Genomic DNA, 24,262 nt, shown 5'->3' with positions numbered 1-24,262 from the left:
AACAGGTAAACAGTCAAGGGAACTGGGCACGACCCCTTGATTTTATACTAGATAATTTACTCAGGTACACCTGCTTTTGACAGTCTTCACCAGGCTGACCAGCAACATAAACAGGTGCAGGATTATGAAATGTTACTCCTATTCTAGTACCTCTACTTGACTCCCTACTGCGGGCAGGGTCTTGCGTCATTACCTGTTAAAAGAAACAATACCAGATTAAGTCACAATGGACTTACCTCGTCCCCTACTCTGGGTAGGGGAGGGTGGTAGGGCAGCTCGGTCAGACGAGACGCCCGGCGAAGCAAGGGAGGAAGGGACACTCGGCTTCTTAGGCGACCTCTTCGTCGCCTACTTCTTCTTGGTGCTATACCGCACCCACTCAGACTCCTGGGGAAGAGCAATGGGAAGCTCTATCCGACGAGGCATCGGGAGAAGTAAGCGGCGAGGAGAGGCTCGGCTTCCTATGTGACCTCTAGGATGCCTTCTTCTTTTTGGTGCCGAAGAGCACCCACTGCACCTCGTTCCAGGACTCGCACTCCGGACACGTGGCTGTAGGAGAACATAAGCTGCCCCTACATGACGAACACGGAGGAGAAGGGTAGGGAAGGGTATAGAATGAACACAATGGGTCCACGTGGGGACCGCGTGAGACACAAAGGAGGTCGGGGACACAAAGGGTCGCACTGGATAAGGAGAGAGCGTCGAGATGTTATCGCGATGCGACCAGAGAACTTACTGGAGATCGAGACCTGAGCAAGCATGCTCTCTGACCCGGGGTTAGCCTCAGGGCACGTATCACTCCACCTGAGGTTACCCCTCAAAGAAAACGGGACTAGGGTAAACTACACAAAACTCTGGTCGGTTGGGAGGAGATCCCAGATACTCCTAAGAAAGTAGTTCGAGGTAAGTACTCCGTGTTGGAACAAAGTCATTTTATGGGGGGGCCACTTGAGGTTAACAAAAATCTTACAATTTATTATAAATTTAAATGAGTTTATTTTCTTTTCACACAACCCATAATGCTTTTTTCCCCCCACATAAACCATAATTCATTGTAAAGGTAGCGATATCTGTTGGGTGGGAGCTTGACGACCATTCCAGCTTCGCTGAAGTCATACTCCTATTAAAGGTCGAAGGTTTGTTTTATGGAAGAGGAACAAAATCTAAATAAAAAAAAACTTCCTAACAAAGTGCAGTACTCACCTTTCCTTAAAAAATTCTGCCAATTCCTTGCTGGCTGTTTGGCCCTGTTTCATATTCTGATACAAAACATTCCAGCCATTGTGTTCTTCCCCCTGAAATTCAAAATTAAAATTTTTAAGCATTGTCTTAAAAGTGAAAACATTACAACTAAACATTTTCAAGGTGGATAATCCCTTCACCACAAAATCTTTTACCCTTTGACTACATTCATTAAGATCTTTAAACCAAACATCATTAAAAGGATGGAGATTCACCAACCCAATGAGTCAAACTTGACTCCTGATAAAATATAGAGTATATTAAATCATAATGATAAAATATAGAGTATATTAAATCATAATGATAAAATATAGAGTACTGTATATTAAATCATAATGATAAAAAAAATAAGTTAAAAATTAAACCCCAAGATATGACGAATTTGGAGATAATTTGCAGATTTCCTAATAATACAAACCTGGGTCCTTTACATAGGAAAGATGAAAGCGTAGCTGTAATACGTGGCAGTTAATATTTAATAATGAGGCGTTAACAAACGGTCAGTAGTTACCGACTGGGAACAGGGAAGCCTGGAACCCTGCTTACTCACCGAGTACAGTAGTCACTTTGATGGGATCGAGAAGGTCTCTCCCCCCTACTTGCTCACTGAGTAGTCACTTTGATGGGAGCGGGCAAGTCCCGCTCCCCTACTTGCTCACTGAGTAGTCACTTTGATGGGAGCGGGACTTTACTCACTGAGTAGTCTCTTTGATGGGAGAGGGGAAGTCCCCGCCCCCACCCCGTACTTGCTCACTGAATAGTCACTTTGATGGGAGCAGGGATGTCCTGCTCTCCTATTTGCTCACTGAGTAACTTTGATGGGAGCGGGGAAGTCTCTCCCCCTATTTACTCACAGAGTAGACACTTTGATGGGAGCAGGGAACTCCTGCCCCAATGCTTGCTCACTGAGTAGTCACATTGATTGCAGCTGGGACATTCTAGAGGGTCGGTGATGGCAGGAAAGTATGAGTAAAAGGCTTAGGTTGGTATCGTTAGGAAAAATATAAATCATCTCCAAATTTGTCATTTGCTATGATACAAGTACAAATCTTTGTCCTTTATATAAGAGACTCATCAATAAGTGTGCAAAATGACTAGAAACTTATCCTGGGACTCAAACTCGAACTCAGTAAGTTTTAAGAGTTAAAGTTCCTTGCATCTCGTGCACCCATGGTGTGATTACACCAGCGAGTCCCAGGCCTGTGATATGGATAATGAACAGAAAATCTGTGTTGTAATGATGAGATATATGTATACAGTACTACTGGGTTTGCCTGGTTTGAATCAAGTACTTACTGAAGTGCCGTGTCCTGGACTTTGGAAGTTAGTTGCCTCCACCTCTCCCTGTCTGGTTCATACCATGTGGCACATGTATACCAACAGAATTGCCTGGTACTACACACTCCATGTCGTACGGAGTGTGGGGAATGATACTTCTATATTGCATTATAGAACAGCTGCAGGCTGATTGAAGATTACCTGCAGTCGAACCCAATTCCGCTGACAGGATTTTCTATGCTTTACCCAAGGATAAGAAAAGACCCGTCATTCTTCACTTCCTTCCCAGACTAACACGTAACCTCCATCCTCGATCCGATGCTAATAGTCCTGCGAGAGAGTCCGAAACCAAGAACCGTGAACTGGTACACTGTTGGTCACAACATAGTGGAGGCACTTCCTGGAGGCAGGATGGAATGAGATCCGGAAGTACACTTCCTTAAAATCGATCATCGACATGAAGTCCAGAGGCCTGATAGTCTGTCTGACTGTGGCTGCGGTCTCCATCTCGAACGACGTTTGTAACACAAACTTGTTCAGGGCTGACATGCCTATGACTGATGGTACTGTGGGGAGAATGCCAACCATAGCGGGAACATCAATCACATCTGCCAGGTCTCCCCCCTCATCCTCTGGTCTTCTCCCCTGCAAACCTGCCTTTAGGGATTATCTTAGCGTTGAACTGCCTCTGGCCATCCTTAACAGCCTTATGGCCTTTGTATCACTGCTGGAGAAGCCATGTGCCCAGCAGGTGACAACGAGATAGGTCGAGATGCAACAGCCCTGTGGAGAAGGGAGTCTTGGCTCACCTTCTTCCACTTCTTGGTCACTACCACAATATCCTCGAGTGTTAACAAAGACAGTTGTTTGGCATGCTCTACCTGAGCAGAAATACAGTAATCCTTCGCCACTTCGCACCTCAAGTTTCGCGCCCACAGTGCATCGCAGATTTTTCAAAAATATTCATCAAAAATTAAGAAAAAATGGTGCGAAAGTTACGCGGGCGCTAGCAGAAGGCAGGGAGAGTACATTAGAACATCAGGTATCAACACGGAGACGGCGCGCAACTCAAAATCCACCTCTTTGACTCCCTGGCCATCTCGGCTCCGGAATCTTGCAAGCTGATTGGCCGAGCCGCCGAGACGCTTTACTCAGCATCTCTCCATGCCATGCGCCCCGCAGAGGGAGACCATATTCATTATTCTCTCTTGCTCGTGTTGCTTAGTCTTGCCACATGGAACATTCAGCTGTTCTCTTGAGCTTCTTTAGTGCAAAATATTGCTTGTGATGCCCTTGAAAATGGCTCCTAAACATCCTCTACTCTCTACATTCTCTAGTGAACCAAAGAAGAAAGAAAAATTATGATGGTGAATGAGAGTGAAATTATTGGACATGCTTAAGGCAGGCAGTAGCTATGCATCTGTTGCCCACATTTACGGAGTGAATGAATCGACGGTTCGCTACATAAAAAATGAAATGAAAATCTGTAAAACTGTCTCAATAACGTTCTCCAAGGACACTAAGCGCGTTGTGACTCCTCATAATAAGTGGATTATGCAAATGGAGAATGCATTATCAATGTGGATTTCAGACTGACGGGAAAAGGTTAGTCTCGATACCAACATGATTTGATTGATTGATTGATTGATTGATTCAAAGTTTTCAGGCATCCTGACATCTGAGGTCATTGACGCCGGTAACATTTAATTTATGTATACAAAAATAAAAGATAAAATAAAATAAAAAATAAAAGAGTATTCAATTAAAATCATAAAAGTTGAATGTAATAAAAGTTAAATATTTTTCAGAAAACCTGCTTCTGAAATAAATCTAAAAATGCCACTTGCATGGTAGGACACATCATTTCCAAGAATCTTGGCAAGGATGAACCTGCCACCCTCACCTCGAGCCTCAAACAAATATCTATTCCGCAAGTTGTTATAATTGGGGCATTCGGTCAACAAATGCCTTACTGTTAGAGGTACTACACAGTCGTCACAATATGGTTGGTGTTGGCCCTTCAGCAAAAACTCGTGTGTAAACCGAGTGTGACCAATACGGAGACGACAAAGAGACGTCTCCCATTTTCGGGGCATCATATTATACCTCCAAGGAGATATGTCATTTGTTATCTCTCGCATTTTATTGCCATCTTGACTATCCCATTGCTGTTGCCATTTATTGCAAACCAATTTCTTGATGTCAGGTAAGAAATCATCACAGGGAATGGGATACCTTCTTGGCAGCAACTCTGATGCAGCCTCCTTAGCCAGTGAATCTGCCTTCTCATTCCCAGACACACCTACATGTGCTGGAACCCAACAAAATTGAACTGTTATACCTCTCCGTCCAATTATGAAAAGCCATTCTAAAATCTTTAAAACTAAAGGGTTATTAGAATTAAAAACTTCCATAGCTTGAAGGACACTCCTTGCATCACTAAAAATTGTAAAATTACCCTCCTTCTCCAACGCTATTTTCTCAATAGCGGTTAATATGCCATACAGTTCGGCAGTAAATATGGAAGCGGTCAGAGGAAGTGCACCTCTACAATTAAAACCATTACTATGTACTCCAAATCCAACGCCAGCATCAGATTTGGAGCCATCAGTATAGATAAAAGTTGATCCTCTATGTTCTCTAACATGTTCATTAAAAAGAGACCTGGCTTCTAGGTCTGACATATTCTTCTTATCTCCAATAAAATATTTACAAAAAGATATCTCTGGTAACTTCCATGGAGGCGTTGGTGATACCTTGAATGGAAGTACCTTATTTCTAATTAAATCCAGACTATTTAATAATCGTTTCACCCGAAAGCCATAAGGTTGAGGAGATTTTGGGTGCAACTCAAAGTATGATGCGTGTCTTACAAGGCTTGCAGTCTGAAAGGCGAGAGAGTTAGGGAGTCTTTGCAATCTAAACCAATACCGAAGAATGGAAGACATTCGGTATAGGTCTAGAGGTAACTCTCCAGCATCAACAAGGAGACTTGGGATAGGCGAGGTTTTAAAAGCTCCAGTAGACAATCTAATACCTGCATGATGTATCGAGTCTAATATTTTTAACCGGCTTGGGGTGGCTGAAGAATATACCTCACAACCATAACTAATTTTGGAAAAAATCAAGGCCTTGTATAATTTTAAAATAGTATTGCGGTCTGCCCCCCACGATGTATGGGACAATACTTTCAAGATATTCAGAGCTTCAACACATTTAGCTTTTAATGCTTTTAAGTGAGAAACCCATGTCAGCCTACAATCAAATATCAAACCTAAAAATTTAGCTTCTCTTGCACATGGTATCCGTTGACCTTTAATGTATATATCCGGGTCTGGATGTACTCCCCGGATACGACAAAAATGGACAACGGTAGTTTTACTTGTCGAGAACTTAAATCCATTCATGTCAGCCCACTGGATAATTTTATCAATAGAGTGTTGGATTTTTCTCTCAACCATTGCCATTCTAGTGCCAGCAAATGATATTGAGAGATCATCCACAAATAATGTTGAGAGAACATCCTGGGGAATGGCTTTGGATATCCCATTAATTGCTAGTGCAAAAAGGGTTACACTCAGCACACTACCCTGAGGAACTCCTTCTTCCTGGCACTTACTCTCAGATAGTGTTTCCCCAACTCTCACTTGAAAAACTCTACGTGAAAGAAATGCCTGAATAAATAGTGGCAGCTCTCCTCTCAATCCCAATTCATGAATGGTTTTAAGTATACCATATCTCCATGTGGTATCATATGCCTTTTCAAGGTCAAAAAATACTGTAACATGGTGCTGTTTGGAAGCAAAGGCTTCACAAATAGAAGACTCTAGTCGTATCAACACATCAGTCGTTGAGTGCATTTTTCGGAATCCACATTGAATCGGTGATAAAATACCTTTCTTTTCAAGGTACCATATCAGCCTTGCATTGACCATCTTCTCCATGATTTTACATAAACAAGATGTCAATGCAATAGGACGATAGTTTGCTGCTAAAAACTTGTCTTTACCGGGTTTTAAAAAGGCTAAAATAATGGCTAGTTCCCAAACACTTGGGTAACTATGATCATGCCATATTCTATTAATAATACTTAAAATAAATAGCTTTGTATTAAAATGTACATGTTTAATCATTGCATATGGAATTCCATCGGGTCCAGGGGCTGTATCGTTGCAATGAGCAAGTGCGGAATCAAATTCTCTTTCAGTGAAAGGAGAATTATACGACTCTTCCCTTCTTGTTGCAAAATTTAAAATTTTCTTTTCTTCAGCGCTCCTATACTGGTGACCAGGGGCTCCTTCACACTTGCTGGATACATTTGAAAAATGATTAGCCAGGGCATTGCTAACTTCCTTTGCTTCAGTTACATACTGGCCATTCACCTTCAACACTGGTGGTGGGTTGGGGGTGAATTTGCCAGCTATCTTTTTTACTTTCCTCCACACAGAAGATGGTGGTGTTCTACTGTTAATGGAGGAAACAAAAGACATCCATGACTGGCGCCTTGCTTCTTTCATGGCACGACGGAACTGTGCTCTACATTTCTTGTACATAATTAAATTCTCATCAGTTCTGCGTCTACGCAATCGTGTTAAAGATCTTCTTGTGGCTCTGTGCAGGGCAGTTAGTTCTGAAGACCACCACGGGACTGGTCGTCGTTTGAATAACCCTGTTGTTTTTGGAATTGAATTGACTCCTGCTGTATGGAGAGTTCCATTCAGTAAGTCTATGGCATCATCGATATTTTCAACTTGTCCTGCATCCCCCTCAATTTCGCTTAGCTCACGAAATTTACCCCAGTCCGCCTTGTCAAGATTCCATCGTGGCGATCCCTGTAAAGGTGGACCATTGTTGGTGTTTATAATGATTGGTGCGTGATCACTAGTATGCCAATCATCTAATGTTCTCCAATCGAAGTCTATTAGGCAATTAGAGCTTACGATTGCTAGGTCAATACATGACAAGGTACCTGTCTGGACATGAAAGTGTGTGGGCTCTCCTGTATTAAGGAGTCCCACATCTTCATTTTCCACAATTGATGATATGATATTTCCCCTCGTGTTTGCTAAAACATCACCCCACAAAGGATGTCTACCATTCAAATCTCCAAGTAAAAGAAAAGGTTGAGGGAGTTGTTGAATCACCTCCACTAAGTTGTCATACAAAATGTTATCATTTGGAGGCAAGTACAGAGAACAAATTGTATATTTTCGCCCTATGTCGATCTGTACAACCACTGCCTGCAGAGGTGTACGAATAGACAGAGAAACTTGGGGAACATCTCGACGAACGTATATGAGACTTCCGCCATGGCTCCCCACTTGGTGATCATATGGTGTCCTATAACTAATGTATTCGCGAGGACATGGGGTATTATGATCAAGTTTGCTCTCCTGTAGACAAATAATTATGGGGGAATGCTCATGAATAAGGAGCTTAAGTTCTTCATATTTGGCCCTTAAACCCTGACAATTCCATTGCAAAATGGAGGAAAAAACTATGGTTTATAATTTGGTAGACCCCTTGGATGGAGTCTTCCCATTAGCAGTTTTTGATCTAACACTATTTTTAGGTGGTTTTATTAAAGAAGGTCTTGATAGATTGGGTTTAGAATTTATGATTTTCTTTTTGTCTTTTTGATCTGATTGTTGAGGAGGTTGGTGGACCTCCACTTGAATTTCAGATTTATTTAAATTGACTTCCAGATCAGAAATATCAACAGACAAATCATCATATTTATTTGACGTCGTAATTTTGATATTTCTTATGGAAGGGGGTGAGAGAGATGGAGGTCTCTCTCTTTTCCGATTAGTAGGTTTTGAGCTACCAGGTTTTTGCACCTTCCCCAATACAGGTGCACCTGGTAACTTAGTGTCAGGTGGCATCTCCATCAAATCAGGCAAGGACATGGCCTGGGAGAGGTTAGTACTAATGTTAGTAATGGGGGACGAAGGCTGTACAGAAATGGGCAATGACCCATTTTTAATACGCTGTGGCAAAGCCTCAGAGGGCAATACGATTACTTTGTCATGCAGTACTTTATCATCAGAGGTTGTATTTCTTTTCTTAGAATTACTGGCAGTGCTAGGTGGGGTTGCTGTCTCCTGTGGTAAATTTACCTTTGATTTTAAGGCCTTTGCATAGCTGGTTGATTTATTCAACATTCTTTTTGCATGTCCCACACTTATGTGTTCTAAACTTGATTTGTTTAGGGCAGCTTCCTCCAACTTATACAGTTCGCATATCCTATCAGTTGATTTATGATTCAAATTGCAATTTGAACACCTGGCCTCAAGTGTACATTCTCCATGATAAGTTTTGGAGCAAATACCACACATTTTTCCATTTTTGCAAACTTTGGATGGGTGTCCAAATTTAAAACAATTAAAACATTGCAGGGGCTTTTGTTTGAAAGGTCGAACTTTAATCCTTTCATTTTCAATAAAAATATGGAAAGGTACATCAGCATCCTGGAAAGTAAGTATAATCATTGAAGTTCCAGGAACCTTATGCACTTTCCATACATTTAATGGACACATAGAAAGTATCTCCTCCTCTGTAAATTCGTATAGGTCCTTATTAAAGACCACTCCCCTTCCATAACTAAAATTTAGATGAGGTTTCATTTCCAATGTAATTTCATCACTGCCTGTCTGTAAGTTAGACAGTATTGCAGACTGAGTCGAAGATTTGGCATGGATGAGATAACTGTTCTTCCCAAAACGAGATATATCTCCAGGTGCTATGGTTCCTACTTTTTTTTGGATAAACTTACATATCTTAAAATAATTCCCTATTATCCCTTTAGGTTCAGCTAAGAGCCACATAGGTGGTTTGGGTTTTCTCTGTGAAGGCATGGGTACATTTCTATCTTTTTCAAACCAATCAGCAGGTTTGTACACATCCAATTCCTTTGGGACCTTATCACAAAGAGCTCCCATGATGTTCAATTCGTTAATTTTGATACTACTAATATTACTTATGGCATTAAACGCTTCATCATGACTTTCAAAAGATATCCAAGAGTCCCATTTTTCATCTCCAAGTCGCATCCGTATTTCCTTTATCAATCCATAGCACTCAAATGCTCTATATATATCATCATAATTTGTCTCTAATGGGATTTGGGAAACATGAAGGAATCGTAGTTTCCCTGTGTTACCCAAATTGCTAGATTTTTTAACATCAGTAGAGTGGTCCTTTTTAGTTCGAAGGTCGTCAACAGAGTTTTCCTTAATTTCAGTAGCAGAAGTCGTCAACAGTGCCGGGGGGGAGTCAGCAAATCCAGGGGATGGGGAGTCAGTATTTGAAGGGTCCATATTTAAGGGAGGGATTTTCAGGTTTTTTCCAACATGATTTGAACCAAAGCCAAAACCCTGTATGATAGCCTAGTTCCTGAAGGAAAATTGAACAAAGACGACGAAAGGTGATGATAACAATGAAGATGATCCTGCCCCACGAGAAAAACGTGGTTTTGCTGCCAGCGAGGGCTGGTTTGAGAAATTCAATATTAGGTTTGGCCTAAGCAGCGTTCCTTTGTATGGGGAGGCTGCCTCGGCAGACCAAGAGGCCGCTCTTCGTTACGTCAAGGACAAGTTCCCGAAATTAACTAAAGAGGGTGACTATCTCCCGGAGCAGGTGTTCAATATGGATGAGACTGACCTCTTCTGGAGGGGGATGCTGTCCCGGACATTCCTTTACAACGACAAAGTGAAGAAGCCAGGGTTTAAGGCCCACTGAGATCGAGTCACTCTCCTCATGTGCGGGAATGCCGCGGGCTTCATGCTTAAGCCCGGCTTAATTTATAAGTACCTGAATCCTCGGGCTTTGAAAAACAAAAACAAAGCCTTGCTGCCTGTCTACTGGATGAGTAATAAAAAAGCATGGATAACCAAAGCCCTCACACTCGACTGGTTTGTGAACTGCTTTATCCCGCAGGTGAAACTGTACCTCGCGGAAAATGTGCTGCCCTTTAAGGTCCTCCTCTTGATGGACTGTGCTAGAGGACATGCAACAGACCTCCATTACAACGGGGTCCAAGTGGAGTTCCTGCACCCCAACACCACTTCCCTCATACAACCAATGGATCAGGGGGTCATTCGGGCCTTCAAGACCCTCTACACGAGGTCCACGATGGAGGGCCTCATCTCCTCTATCGATGAAGGCGACGAAGACTTCAGCCTCAAGATATATTGGCGGGAATACAACATTGCGAAGTGCCTGGCCAACATTCAGAACACTCTTAATGAGATGAGAGAGCAAACACTGAATGCAAGTTGGAGAAAATTGTGGCCAGACGTCATTCATGACTGTGAGGAATTTACGCCAGACGAAGTTTACCACTCCACATACATAAGGCTGTGAGGCTGGCACGGTTGATAGCCAATGAAGGTTTCTCCGACATGAAGACGGAAGACGTCAACTCACTGATCGAGTGCCACTCGGAGCCCCTAACCGAAGAGGACCTCGTCGGAATGACATGATCGGCGAGTGAGGAAGACAAAGAGGCAGCCGATGTCGGCGATGACGACGAAGCTGAAGAACGTGGCCTTACTTTGGACAACCTGCAAGAGCTCTGCAACATGGCACGGACTATGCAACAAAAGGCGCAAAAAATTGATGATAACATGGTCAGAGCCATTGAATTCAGTAACCACATTGACGGTGTAATGGCGCGTCGTACAAGAGCATCTTTGCTCAGATGAAAAAAGGTCAACAACTTCCCATCACGATGTTCCTAGTGCGACAAAAACCTCCTGCAGAAGCATCGCATACTCCTCCTGCTGCCTCTCTGGCTTCCCACCGAGCCACTACGCCGCCTCCTGCAGTTTCTCCAGCTCTATCGGAAGCTGCCGTCGATGATCCACCGCCTCGATCAACTGACGATGAGGTGTCACCTGAGGAGCAGTGAAGCTCTCATTAACCTGTGCAGTAAATCACCTTCATCTTCTTCACCTTCATCATACTGCACAGGTGTTTTATCATCATTGTTAGAGGTGAGTTACGTATCTTGTAAAAAGAATGAAAGAGTTCTAAAAACATATTTGTGTACATGTGCACTATTCATATCTACCTATGTATGTACAGTACATGTACACTTACACTCTATTACCTTTATACATTATTTATGTAAAAATGTTATTTTGATTATAAAATAAATTTTTGAATATACTTACCCGGTGATTATATAGCTGCAACTCTGTTGCTCGACAGACAACTCTACGGAAAAACTCGCCAGCGATCGCTACACAGGTTGCGGGTGTGCCCAACAGCGCCATCTGTCGACCAGATACCCAGCTCTCAATGTAAACAAAGACTCAATTTTCTCCTCGTCCCACTGCGTCTCTATTGGGGAGGAAGGGAGGGTCATTTAATTTATAATCACCGGGTAAGTATATTCAAAAATTTATTTTATAATCAAAATAACATTTTTCAATATTTAACTTAGCCGGTGATTATATAGCTGATTCACACCCAGGATGGTGGGTAGAGACCAGTAATATATGTTTACACTTTTATGAGTTAAGAGTTTTTTATTTCATTTTAGAAGTTATCAAAATAACAAAAACAAAATAAATAGGTACCTGGTAAGGAAGTCGACTTGAACAATTACTCTGCCTTTTAAGTACGTCTTCCTTACGGAGCCTCGCGATCCTCTTAGGATGCTGATCGACCCCTAGGATCTGAAGTATCAAGGGTTGCAACCTATACAACAGGACCTCATCAAACCCCTAATCTAGGCGCTCTCAAGAAATGACTTTGACCACCCGCCAAATCAACCAGGATGCGAAAGGCTTCTTAGCCTTCCGGACAACCCATAAAAAAACAACATTTCAAGAGACAGATTAAAAGGATAAGGAATTAGGGAATTGTAGTGGTTGAGCCCTCACCCACTACTGCACTCGCTGCTACGAATGGTCCCAGTGTGTAGCAGTTCTTGTAAAGAGACTGGACATCTTTCAAGTAAAATGACGCGAACACTGACTTGCTTCTCCAATAGGTTGCGTCCATTATACTTTGCAGAGATATATTTTGCTTAAAGGCCACGGAAGTTGTTACAGCTCTAACTTCGTGCGTCTTCACCTTAAGCAAAGTTGGGTCTTCCTCACTCGGATGTGAATGAGCTTCTCGTATTAACAATCTGATAAAGTCTGACCAAGCATTCTTTGACATAGGCAAGGATGGTTTCTTAACTGAACACCATAAAGCTTCAGATTGGCCTTGTAAAGGTTTAGTACGCTTTAAATAGAACTTAAGAGCTCTAACACGGCATAAGACTCTTTCTAGTTCATTGCCTACGATCTCCGATAAGCTGGGGATATCGAAAGATTTAGGCCAAGGGCGAGAAGGCAGCTCATTTTTGGCTAGAAAACCAAGTTGTAGCGAACAAGTGGCTTTTTCTGACGAAAATCCGATGTTCTTGCTGAAGGCATGAATCTCACTGACTCTTTTAGCCGAGGCTAAGCATACCAGGAAAAGAGTCTTAAGAGTGAGATCTTTCAGGGAGGCTGATTGTAACGGCTCCAACCTGTCTGACATGAAGAATCTTAGTACCACGTCTAAATTCCATCCAGGGGTAGCCAAACGACGCTCCTTGGTGGTCTCAAAAGACTTAAGGAGGTCTTGCAGATCTTTATGTTTGGAAAGATCTAAGCCTCTATGCCGGAAGACCGATGCCAACATGCTTCTGTAGCCCTTGATAGTGGGAGCTGAAAGGGATCGTCCTTTTCTCAGGTATAAGAGAAAAACAGCTATTTGAGCTACAGAGGTACTGGTCGAGGATACAGAAACTGACTTGCACCAGTCTCGGAAGACTTCCCACTTCGATTGGTAGACTCTAATGGAAGACGCTCTCCTTGCTCTAGCAATCGCACTGGCTGCTTCCTTCGAAAAGCCTCTAGCTCTCGAGAGTCTTTCGATAGTCTGAAGGCAGTCAGACGAAGAGCGTGGAGGCTTTGGAGTACCTTCTTTACGTGTGGCTGACGTAGAAGGTCTACCCTTAGAGGAAGACTACTGGGAACGTCTACTAACCATCGAAGTATCTCGGTGAACCATTCTCTCGCGGGCCAGAGGGAAGCAACTAACGTCAACCTTGTCCCTTCGTGAGAGGCGAACTTCTGCAGTACCTTGTTGACAATCTTGAACGGTGGGAATGCGTAGAGATCCAGATGTGACCAATCTAGGAGGAAAGCATCTATATGTATTGCTGCTGGGTCCGGGACTGGAGAGCAATAGATTGGAAGCCTCTTGGTCAGCGAGGTTGCAAAGAGATCTATGGATGGTTTTACCCCAAGTGGCCCAAAGTCTCTTGCACACATCCTTGTGGAGGGTCCATTCGGTTGGAATTACTTGCCCTTTCCGACTGAGACAATCTGCTATGACGTTCAAGTCGCCTTGGATGAACCTCGTTACTAGGGAGATGTCTTGACCTTTTGACCAGATGAGCAGGTCCCTTGCGATCTCGTACAACGTCAGTGAGTGGGTACCTCCTTGTTTGGAGATGTACGCCAAGGCCGTGGTGATGTCCGAGTTAACTTCCACCACTTTGCCTCGAAGGAGAGACTTGAAGCTTTTCAAGGCCAGATGTACTGCCAACAGCTCCTTGCAGTTGATATGCATGCTCCTCTGACTCGAGTTCCACAGTCCTGAGCATTCCCGACCGTCTAGTGTCGCGCCCCAGGCCACGTCCGATGCGTCCGAGAAGAGAACGTGGTTGGGAGTCTGAACAGCCAGGGGAAGACCCTCTCTTAGGTTGATATTGTCCTTCCACCAAGTCAGACAAGACTTTATCTTTTCGGAAACCGGGATCGAGACCGCTTCTAGCGTCTTGTCCTTTTTCCAGTGAAAAGCTAAATGTTATTGAAGAGGATGGAGGTGTAGTCTTCCTAGTGACACAAATTGTTCCACGGATGACAGCATCCCTACCAGACTCATCCACAGCCTGCCTGAGCAGCGTTCCTTCTTCAGCATCTTCTGGATGGATAGCAGGGCTTGATCTATTCTGGGGGCTGATCGTCTTGTTGTTCAGCAACTTCCTCATCAGAGGGTTCCTCATCCGAAAACTGATGAGGAAACGGCAACGGAGTGGGCAACGTCTGGCTCGCTGAGTCCGGTCGCACTGGTGCATGCGTGACGGAGCTGGACGCAACATCATGGAACTGCTGCACAGTCTGTGAACTGTCAACAACCATGGGTGCGCGAGGAAGCACAGCGTCAACCCGAGACTGTCTAGACCGTCTGGGTTGTGCAGTCAACACCCTACCGGGTTGCTGAGGTTGACGCACTGCGTCAAAACAAGTCACCTCTGCTGGTTGTTGAACGTCCTGAACGTCAACAACCACCTCCGAGCGTCGCTTAACGTCAACGTGCGGCTGGCAACCCACACTGGGTCGCATCGGTGGAGGAACCACCTCAACTGGCAGACGCGAGTAGGTTACCTCAGCGTCAACAGGGCGCACAACCGACCGGTTGGAAGGTTGTTGGCAAGAAGGTTCGGTAGCAACCTTCTCCGCATTAAAGTCCTCTATCAAGGACGCAAGCTTGGACTGCATGTCTTGCAGCAAAGCCCATTTAGGGTCTACGGGAGCAGGTGCGGCAACAGACGGGGTTAGCGACTGAGGCGGTACCGCTTACCATCCCCGAAAGCCTTGTTATGCATGACATAATTGTACAGCAAAACTTCAAAGGCTCGAAAACAGCTGTGAAGTTGACCTGTAAAAAACTTGGAGCGTCTCCTGGTCATGCGCCAGGGAGAGTCTACGAGAATTGAGAAGTCTATCTGGGCAGAGGCATGAACTCCCAAGCCGAGAACTTCTCTCGTGTCATATCAGACTCTCGCTCTATAAACCAGTTTAAAAGAAGGGAAAGCAAAGGCTGTATCCCCCAAACTCCTCCTGGTGAAAAACCAGTCGCCTAGCCAACGTAAAGCTCTCTAGGAGAGCGAGAGAGCACTAGCTTAAAAACAACGGCTTCGAAGTAGCTAGGCCTAGTGTAAGCTCTGACGTTTAGGCGAACGAGGAGCAGCAGTTACAAAAAGATCCGGACAAAGATCCTTAAAAAAATCATCATGATTTAATTAAAGTCCATAGGGGGCTAAGCAGCTTTAGGCTCCTCTCCATCTGACAGAGTCCTCAAGGGAATATCAGTAGGAGGGGGAACAGCAACTTCCTCATCTACAGGAACCTTGTCCGATAAAAGCTGAGTCTCAAGCAAGGGAGAGACCTACCGTGGTGGCAATGCTTTACAAGCAGAGTCCACACTCACTGGTGCATTAGTAGCGGACCAGAACGCAACGTCATGTAACTGCTTGACAGTCTGTGAACTGTCAACAACTGAACTGTCAACCACAACAGGTGCGTGAGGGCGCACAGCGTCCACTCGTGACTGCTTTGACTGCCTAGACTGAGCAGTCAAAACAACTCTAGAATGCAGAGGTTGACGCACAGCGTCAAAACAAGTCAACTCCGATTGTTAGTGAACGTCTTGAACGTCAACAGGAGCATCAGCAAGTGGCCTAACGTCCAAATGCGGCTGAAAAACCACACGAGACCGCATCGAGTGTGGTTCTAAACAACCTGACTGACGTGACTAAGCTACGCCAACGTCAACAGTAAGCACAAAGGAACGTTAGGTTGGCTGAAAGCCAGGATATCGATGAGATAAACGGCTAGACTCAACGGACTAATCGGCAGAATAGTCTTCCATAAGGGAGGCAAGCATATACTGCATGTCTTGCCATACAACCCATTAAGGATCAACGGAAATGGTTGTGGTAAGAGACGAGGGTAACGTCTGTGACCGCAACACTTTGCCAACAAAAAAATACTCTCGGAGTCTGTGTTACGCTTTTGTTAGGCGGCGAGCAGTTATCCGATGACTGCATAGGGTCAGAGCTGTCCTAATGGTTGTAACCAGGACGCTGGACCTGTCCTGAAAGGACTGACTTTCGCTTAAGGGCTTCGAAACCTTGTGACAGGTTTCTTATGCGAAAAGCCTTCGGATGACGAGGAGAAACAACGTCTCTCTCGTCTTATGGTAGGGGAGATCTTGGTAAGATACACCCGATACCATAGAGGGAAAACGTCTGTTCGTTGATCAAGGCCTCTCGAACCCATAAGTCGTTTGACATTACTTCTCCCCTGGGCTTGGGAGCATGCAAGAGGTCCCGGACTAGGTGAACGACAGGCACGAACAGACGAACCCTCGGACGCAACACTGTAACACTTTGCGCATATCACTTTATCACTTCGATTTTCTGTTTTGCACTTAATTCACTGAAATCGAATACTTTTACTGATTTCTACCTGAAACACGCAATTCTACCCTTCATTAAAAGGTAGTAATTGCGAAATCAGTCGTATAATGCAAGCTCATTAATACCAGCAAAAAACAGAAAACATATTTTAAGATAAAAAAATCAGTGGCTGGGAAAGAGACTAAACACTAGTTCATATAAACTACGTTTTCAATCTCTCACCGCACATAGCCTGGGGACGAGAATAAAAAACTAAAAACGTTTTATCCTTCCTCCCCGTACAGCGACTAGGGACGAGAGTAACTCGAGAACAACGTTACCCGCTTGAACGGAACGTTTTCTCTCCTCTCTCTCCCTCCGTCTCTATCTCTCTCTCTCTTTCTCTCTTGATTTCGCACCTAAGAGAAGAGCCCAATTATATTTCGTCAAAAAAACATGTTATTGACTAAAGGAAAAAACTGAAAGGTTTTTCAAATAAAAAGTTCCTTTAAAATAGAATTTAAAACATTTAAGCTAAGAAAGAAAGAACAAAACGTCAGAATCGATTTACTCTTACTGCAAAGTGAAACCGTGATACACTCTCTCTCTATCGTAACGATAGAGCGCATGTTGAACGTCCTGAACGTCAACAACTGCGTAGCATAAATAAACTAAACGTTAGTTCATCTTTGAAAACAGTACGAAGACTATCAAAGAAATTCTTTCATAAAATATTACATTTAAAAAGTTTTAAATCCTTAGCTCTTTAAAAGCTAATTACGATATAAAGGGCTCAACGTTGATTAACTTCGGTTTCCAAGTTAGGACCGCCTACTCTCAGGAAAGGTCGCATATAAACAAAACATTAAAATTTATTTTTATATGTTTATAATAAATGGAAAGTTAATCGAAGAGGCCTAATAAAGGCGGAGAGATATAAAATATATAGAGGAAAATCTATAACGTGATAAGATAATTACTAAAAGCCTAAACACACTTCCGTCTAAGGGAAGGGTCGGCCATTTAAAAGTGAAAGAAAGTCCATACTCTCTTTGTCACCATAATTAAATCTATCCAAAACGAGTTCAAGATTTAAGATGAAGATAAAACACCTGCATAGCGAAAGCTCAAAACTAGAATATAGTACTTCACCAAATAGATGTAAAAAACTCCAGTTTAGCAACAGCGAGTAAAGTACGTCTTGTCGACACCTCAACAGAGAGAAAATTGAGTCTTTGTTTACATTGAGAGCTGGGTATCTGGTCGACAGATGGCGCTGTTGGGCACACCCGCAACCTGTGTAGCGATCGCTGGCGAGTTTTTCCGTAGAGTTGTCTGTCGAGCAACAGAGTTGCAGCTATATAATCACCGGCTAAGTTAAATATTGAAAAATGTAAATGTACATATACATACTGTATCAAATACTGTATCTATAATACAGTATTTATACAGTACTTTATTTCATGTACAGTATATAATCTATATTACAGTTTTAATATTCATTTACACGATTCTTTAATGTTCTAATGATAGCATATGCATTTACAGGGTTAATATACCCTTATTGTTATTATAAATACATGTACATGTACACACAAAAAAAATGTACGTATTTAAAAAATAGGGGGGACGCTACTTCGCGGTTGGTTCTGGTCCCCATTAACTGCGATAAGTGAGGGATTACTGTAGTCTGCTTAAGAGGTTGTGAGTTTATGAGAGGCATAGGTGGGCGGGCTTAGCAGGCAAGCAGATGACGTGCTGTGCTCTCAACCTAGCCAGGTGAGCGTGATGGTGATTGAACCTGGCAAGCACACAGTTGTTGGAGACTTGGCGAGTCTCACGAGACAGCAGTGGAGCGCTAGGCGAGCCACTGGTCTGACAGATGATCGCAAGAGCAATCGTCCACGAGCTTTAAAAAGCTAATGTGTGCAGGTGTCAAGTAGCACTGGCACTTCTGAACTATCTGGGAAGATGGAAACCAGGTGGGGACAACCTCTCACGCTTGTGAGGGAGTCTGCCTAAAGTCCCCAAAAGGGTCAGCGAGATCAGATGGATGAGGGCAGTCAACACTACGCTCACAGTGTTGGGGGAAAGCTTGCGTAAGTGCTACCCCACAGATTTTCCAATAGAAAAGGATCTACTGCAGAGGACGAAGATCGTGGGGACAAAGAGACAAAGCAGGAGGGATTCCCTCCTGTCGGCTCTAAAGGAGGCAGTGCCGAAGCCAACTCCGACAGTAACATAAGCACTGTCCTGCTTAGTGCCATGAACCAACACCTCTAGTAGGCTATCCTTCAATGGGGAGCCCAAAAATCCCAAGGAAGGCCACAAACCACTTTGGGATGCAGACTCCCTGGAGGAGGAAGGCTTTGCCGCCTCGCTAGGGGAGACGGGAAGAGCTCCTTGACCCGAGAGTTGCCTAAAAGGTAAACAGTCACTACTGTTACTCGATTTACCACCGGAGGAGGCCAAATGAGAAGAGATAGATAGGAGGGTACCAGGTAAGGTTCAAGGAAGACCTCGAAGGCGACGAATCCCTTTTAAACTTTTTCTTCCTCCTTCCATACCATTCCCACTGGGAGGATGAACTCCCGACACTCGTCGCTTGGAGAAGCCTCTGTGCAGAAGTGTTCTCTGCACAAAGGGCAACCGGTGTTGACCTGTCAGTGAGCCATCGAGGGGAGGGATTGCCTCCTTGCAATTACCTACCATGTTTTACATCTCATTATCATTTCAACTGCCAAAGACGATGGTTTGTATTAGTGTTAAAACAATTGTGGTTTTGGGTGCGCAAAAAAGAAAAAAAAAAAAAAAAAAAAAAGGTGATTTGCATCAATAGTAATAGGAAAAAATGTATAATAGCCAACACAATAACCTGTTGGAAATATATATGGCTCATGTTAGTGGTGGGAGCTTAAGGTATGAAAATTACCTATTATTTATATCAAATCCTTTAAATGGTTATTGCTTTGCAGTGGCTCGCTTCTCTCGCAAATAAACATTATCTCACTGATCCTCAGCTCTGGCAAGTGGTACATAAATGAGCTGCAGACCACAATCATGTGGGTCACTATTTATGGGATATTCTTTACTTTCAGGTGAGCAACAAGAGCTACATAATGATTGGAGGGTATGTGTGTAGATCGTTGGGTCTTCAGGCCTGCCCCATGCATAGAAAATGAGAATCCTTCATCTCTCTATCCGTCGTCACCAACACTAATAAGCGTAATTACGTATAAGCTAGTCAACGAACCAACAAATATTCTTTACTTACTCCACTATGGCTAGCTTCACTCACAAATAATAATTATCTTATTGCACATCTGTTCTAGCAAGCAGTACACGTTGCGCTACAAGCGTTAGCCGAGTGGGTGAGTATTTTTGCAGAAAAAAATTTGGTGACCCAACTACCTAAACACTACTCGAACGGAGCATCTTTTCAACATATCAAGTACCGAAGTAGATGAAATTACACTAAATTTTAAAATATATTAAACTTCCCTTTTGGAAACGTCGTCTTCTGACCGCAGTCATGCTGGAACTGAAGCGGAGAAGGGAAAAATAGCTCTTGTAAAACAATATCCTGAACCTTGGGCATAAATAATTGTTGGACCTTAATTGGTTACAAAATGCCAGGTTACGATTACGTCATATAAACAACAGCTGGCAAAAGTGAATGAAAACAAAGCATGCATTACTATGCAGCCTCCCAAAAGTAAACAAACGACTTAGATATATAATGAAATGGTGTTCACATTTTAGTCTATTAATGCGTAAGTTACTAAGCCCCAGACAGCATTGGTCATACAGAGAAAAATGCCAAACTAGCCAGCACTCTTCCATTTGTTAAGAGTGAATTCTTGTTTCACTAGAAATTAATATAGGTATTATTGCATAAGTTGCCATTGTTCGATAGCTCAAAATACTATGCATAATATGTTAGAGCATTAAAAAAGCAATATTTTGAAAACAATAAACCAAGGCGCAAATAAACATTAACATAATTATATTTACATAATTCTTAAAAAATTGAAGCCAAATTCAAATCCGAGTGTTCGAAAAGTGTGCTACCGGTACCGCTCTACCTGAAGATTGTTCATTATTTTTTCATGTGACCTACAATGGGGGGCGGCGGGCTTGACCCAGGTTAAGTTAGTAACCTGTTTTCTTACTATGTTAGGTTAGGTTGGGTGTAGTTAGGTAACTATTTATGGGTGTATGTATGATAGCGGCCACCTGCATGTATGATGACGGCTGACTTTGAATACATCAGTCTAAGGGGGGTCGCAAGGGGGCATTAGCGCCCCTGATAAGTAGGTACGTAAGGACACGTCTTGTAGGTTAGGTTACGTGGGGGAAGTTTAGGTTAGTTGATGTCCATTTTTTAAGCAAACACGAGGAACTGGCCGCTAATATACAAAGGCTCCACTATTTATTAAATATTTAAAAAATGAAGGTGAAGTCCCTCAAAAACTATGGGTTTGAACAATGTCTTTTTGTGTCAGTACGTCGTAAGTTGCAACAGGTGCCAGCGGGCTTGTCCCAGGTTAAGTTAGTGACCTGTTTTCTTACTGGGTTGGGTTAGGTTAGGTGAGCTATTTAATAAAAAAAATGATGGCAAAGTCCTCGGAGAACTATGGGTTCAAACAGTCTCTTTTTGTGTCGGTACATCGTAAGTTGTAAACGTTGTCGATGGTTGTCAATGCGTTTTCACTTTCTTGAGTACTGTACTTAAAAAAGCCTAGTGTAATTTCAGCTTCACTCCACAACTATAGATTTGTGCCGATAATGATCACCAGTCATCAAAACACATGAACAAAAGGGTTAGAAACACCATTCTGTTATCCACTTAGAATTATTGGCAACTTATGCAAATTCACCTAATATATATTAACCAATATATTTACCAAATTTAGTTCAGCACTTTTTTACATTTATGTTTTTTGGCTCCTAAGGGTTAAGTAAGTAATATAGCTTTTAACATATATTAGTTTGTCTAATAAAGTTTTGGGATAAATTACGGAGCCATTGTATATCAGCGACCAGTTCCTCCCTTGTGGATTAAAAATGGACATCAACTAAGCTCAACTTTCGGGGTGTATGTATGATAGTGGCCACCTGTATGTTGTATTATGTCTAACTTACAATACAGCACTGTAAGGGGGTTAGGTAAAGACATGGCCTGTAGGTTAGGTTAGGGGGGGATAAGTTAAGGTTAGTTGATGTCCATTTTTAAGGAACGCGTGAGGAACTGGCCGTTAATCTACAAAGGCTGCCAACTTTCCCCCCTAACCTAACCTACATGTGTCCTTACCTACTTACCTAACTTGGGGGGGGGGGGGACGGGAAGGACTAACGGCCCCCTTACAACTGACGTATGCTGTTAGCCATAATCATACATGCAGGTGGCCACTATCATACATACACCCCTAAATTACACTTAGCAGGTTAATGAACACACCAAACAGGCTTATATAACTACGCTAAGGTTAGCAGCAACTTATAGGCAAAGTGATATGTCATACCATTCTCAAGTTCACAAAATCTTGACTTTCGGCAGTTTATAATAAAATATACAAATATTTATTGCCTACAAGAACAAGCATGACAGGGAAAACGTACAACTATGACGATGGGAAACCTAAAATCCTCGATTGGGGTTCTTGCCTAAATTACATAGGCTAACATTTTCCCATTAAGCAGGATAATCAAATACTGAAATTTATGATACAATAAACAATTATTTATTGCCTACAAGAACAAGCTTGACAGGGAACACGTAAAACGCTGACGATGGAAAACCTAAAATCCTCGGGTGGGGTTCTTGCCTAAACTACTTCGGCTAACGTCCCTTCAGAAGTTTGGGTTTCGGGGACTTCCCAACAGGTCAAAAACTAACCCCGGCACAAAAGAAACCTCTGAGAAGGATATTAAAGGAACATCGGCGTTGAAAACATGTGCAATGAAGTGATAAAGTTGTGAAAACCGTTTATTTGGGTGAATTGAAGTGGTGGAGTTTCTCTCAAGTGGGTGGATCAGCTGACGAGTAATCCTAAGGACAACCCTCCTTCGTGAGTTGACCAAGCATGCTTTTGGCTACTATATTCTACGTTCATTCTCGCTTGTGCATGGCATAACCTCGATATTCCTACCCAAAAATAGTCGCAGAAGTCTACGGCCATGGCGTTAACACCCCTAATTGTTGACAAGTGCTTCGGCCCACATCATAACAAACGGCAAATATGGCGACACTTATTGCGAGATTTTACGAGACTTGGCGAGACGGCTCTGCCCGCCAAAGTTCAAATACACTTAAGGTAATGTAAGCTTGCGTTCGTAATATTTGTTCTGTTTCATATAAATAAAGAAGCTATGATGATCTTAACTCAAAGAAATCAATAAAAAGATGAGTATTACATTACAGCTTTAGGTATAGGTATAATTATATTCCATTGAGCAGGTAATTATTCATTGCTTGAGGGTACACTCGGGTACACTATTCTATCGTATTTCTCCTCCTCTAGTTTTTTGGAAGTTTTTATAGTTTATATAAGAAATATTTATTTTAGTGTTGTTAATCTTCTTATAATCTTATATTTTTCCTTATTTCCTTTCCTCACTGGGCTATCGGAGACCCTGGGCTTGTAGCATCCTGCTTTTCCAACTGGGGTTGTGGCTTGGCAAGTGATAATAATAATAATAATAATAATAATAATAATAATAATAATAATAATAATAATAATAATAATAATGATAATCAGTTGTTCAGAGATGTAAGTTTTACTTGTGTTCCTAGTTGTTAATTCCTGAAACTAACGTTACTATTAATGACTATCATATGAACTTCAATATTATCTGGTTATATGTCCAGTCTCTATTCACATATTTGTAAAGTAGTTATATGACCATTCAGAAACCTATTATATGGTAGGGGATATTTCCAGGATTTAAGGGAGGGCAAGACTGATATGATTAACTGCACGCCTAGTACTATGTACAGAATTATACCGTCTGGGAAGATCAGAATGCAAGGGATGGTTAGAATAACGAAAAGTCTTATGCAACCTGCACAAAGAACTAATTGAACAATACGAAGCCAGAGATTAATATCCAGGTTAGGAACAATACATATATTAGATCACAAGTTTTTGTCCAACAAATTAAAATGAGAGTCAGCTGCTGAAGGCCAGACAGGAGAGCCAACCGAAAAAGGGTAAAATAAAAGAATTAAAACACTTCTTCAGAATTTATTGATCACCGGAAATCTTGATATATTTTCTCATTACAGCAATTTTTGTGCAATTGAAGAAGAAACAGACCGAATGAGTTTCTCAAAAGTAAATTTGTAATCAAGAATCCCCCTTAAAATTTGTATATAGTTAAAGAAACATCAATGCAGAGATATGGATGTTGAGGAGCCACTGTCCTCGACCTACTTGTAATCATACTTTCAGTCTTGTTAGGGATATACTTCATGCAACATAATTTGCACCATGCGATAATTTTAGC

The 24,262-nt window shown here is 42.5% G+C and overlaps 1 protein-coding gene across 6 annotated transcripts in view; it reads right to left on the bottom strand.

Annotated features, from left to right (window-relative positions):
- LOC137616684 (F-BAR domain only protein 2) overlaps positions 1-23,040 on the bottom strand; it is a 184,766-nt gene extending 161,726 nt beyond the window's left edge. For all 6 annotated transcript variants that reach the window (XM_068346631.1, XM_068346632.1, XM_068346636.1 and 3 more), the window contains exons 1-2: positions 22,906-23,040; positions 1,204-1,295 (exon numbers count right to left, since the gene is read on the bottom strand). In XM_068346631.1, the coding sequence (XP_068202732.1) occupies positions 1,204-1,295; positions 22,906-22,935 (122 nt within the window). In that variant the 5' untranslated portion in view covers positions 22,936-23,040. The remainder of the gene's footprint in view (positions 1-1,203; positions 1,296-22,905) is intronic.
- Positions 23,041-24,262: the final 1,222 nt, after the last annotated feature.

The sequence above is a fragment of the Palaemon carinicauda genome, chromosome 22 (genome assembly GCF_036898095.1).
Source record: "Palaemon carinicauda isolate YSFRI2023 chromosome 22, ASM3689809v2, whole genome shotgun sequence".
Lineage (NCBI taxonomy): Eukaryota > Metazoa > Arthropoda > Malacostraca > Decapoda > Palaemonidae > Palaemon > Palaemon carinicauda.
This window is presented reverse-complemented; position numbering and strand designations above follow the sequence as displayed.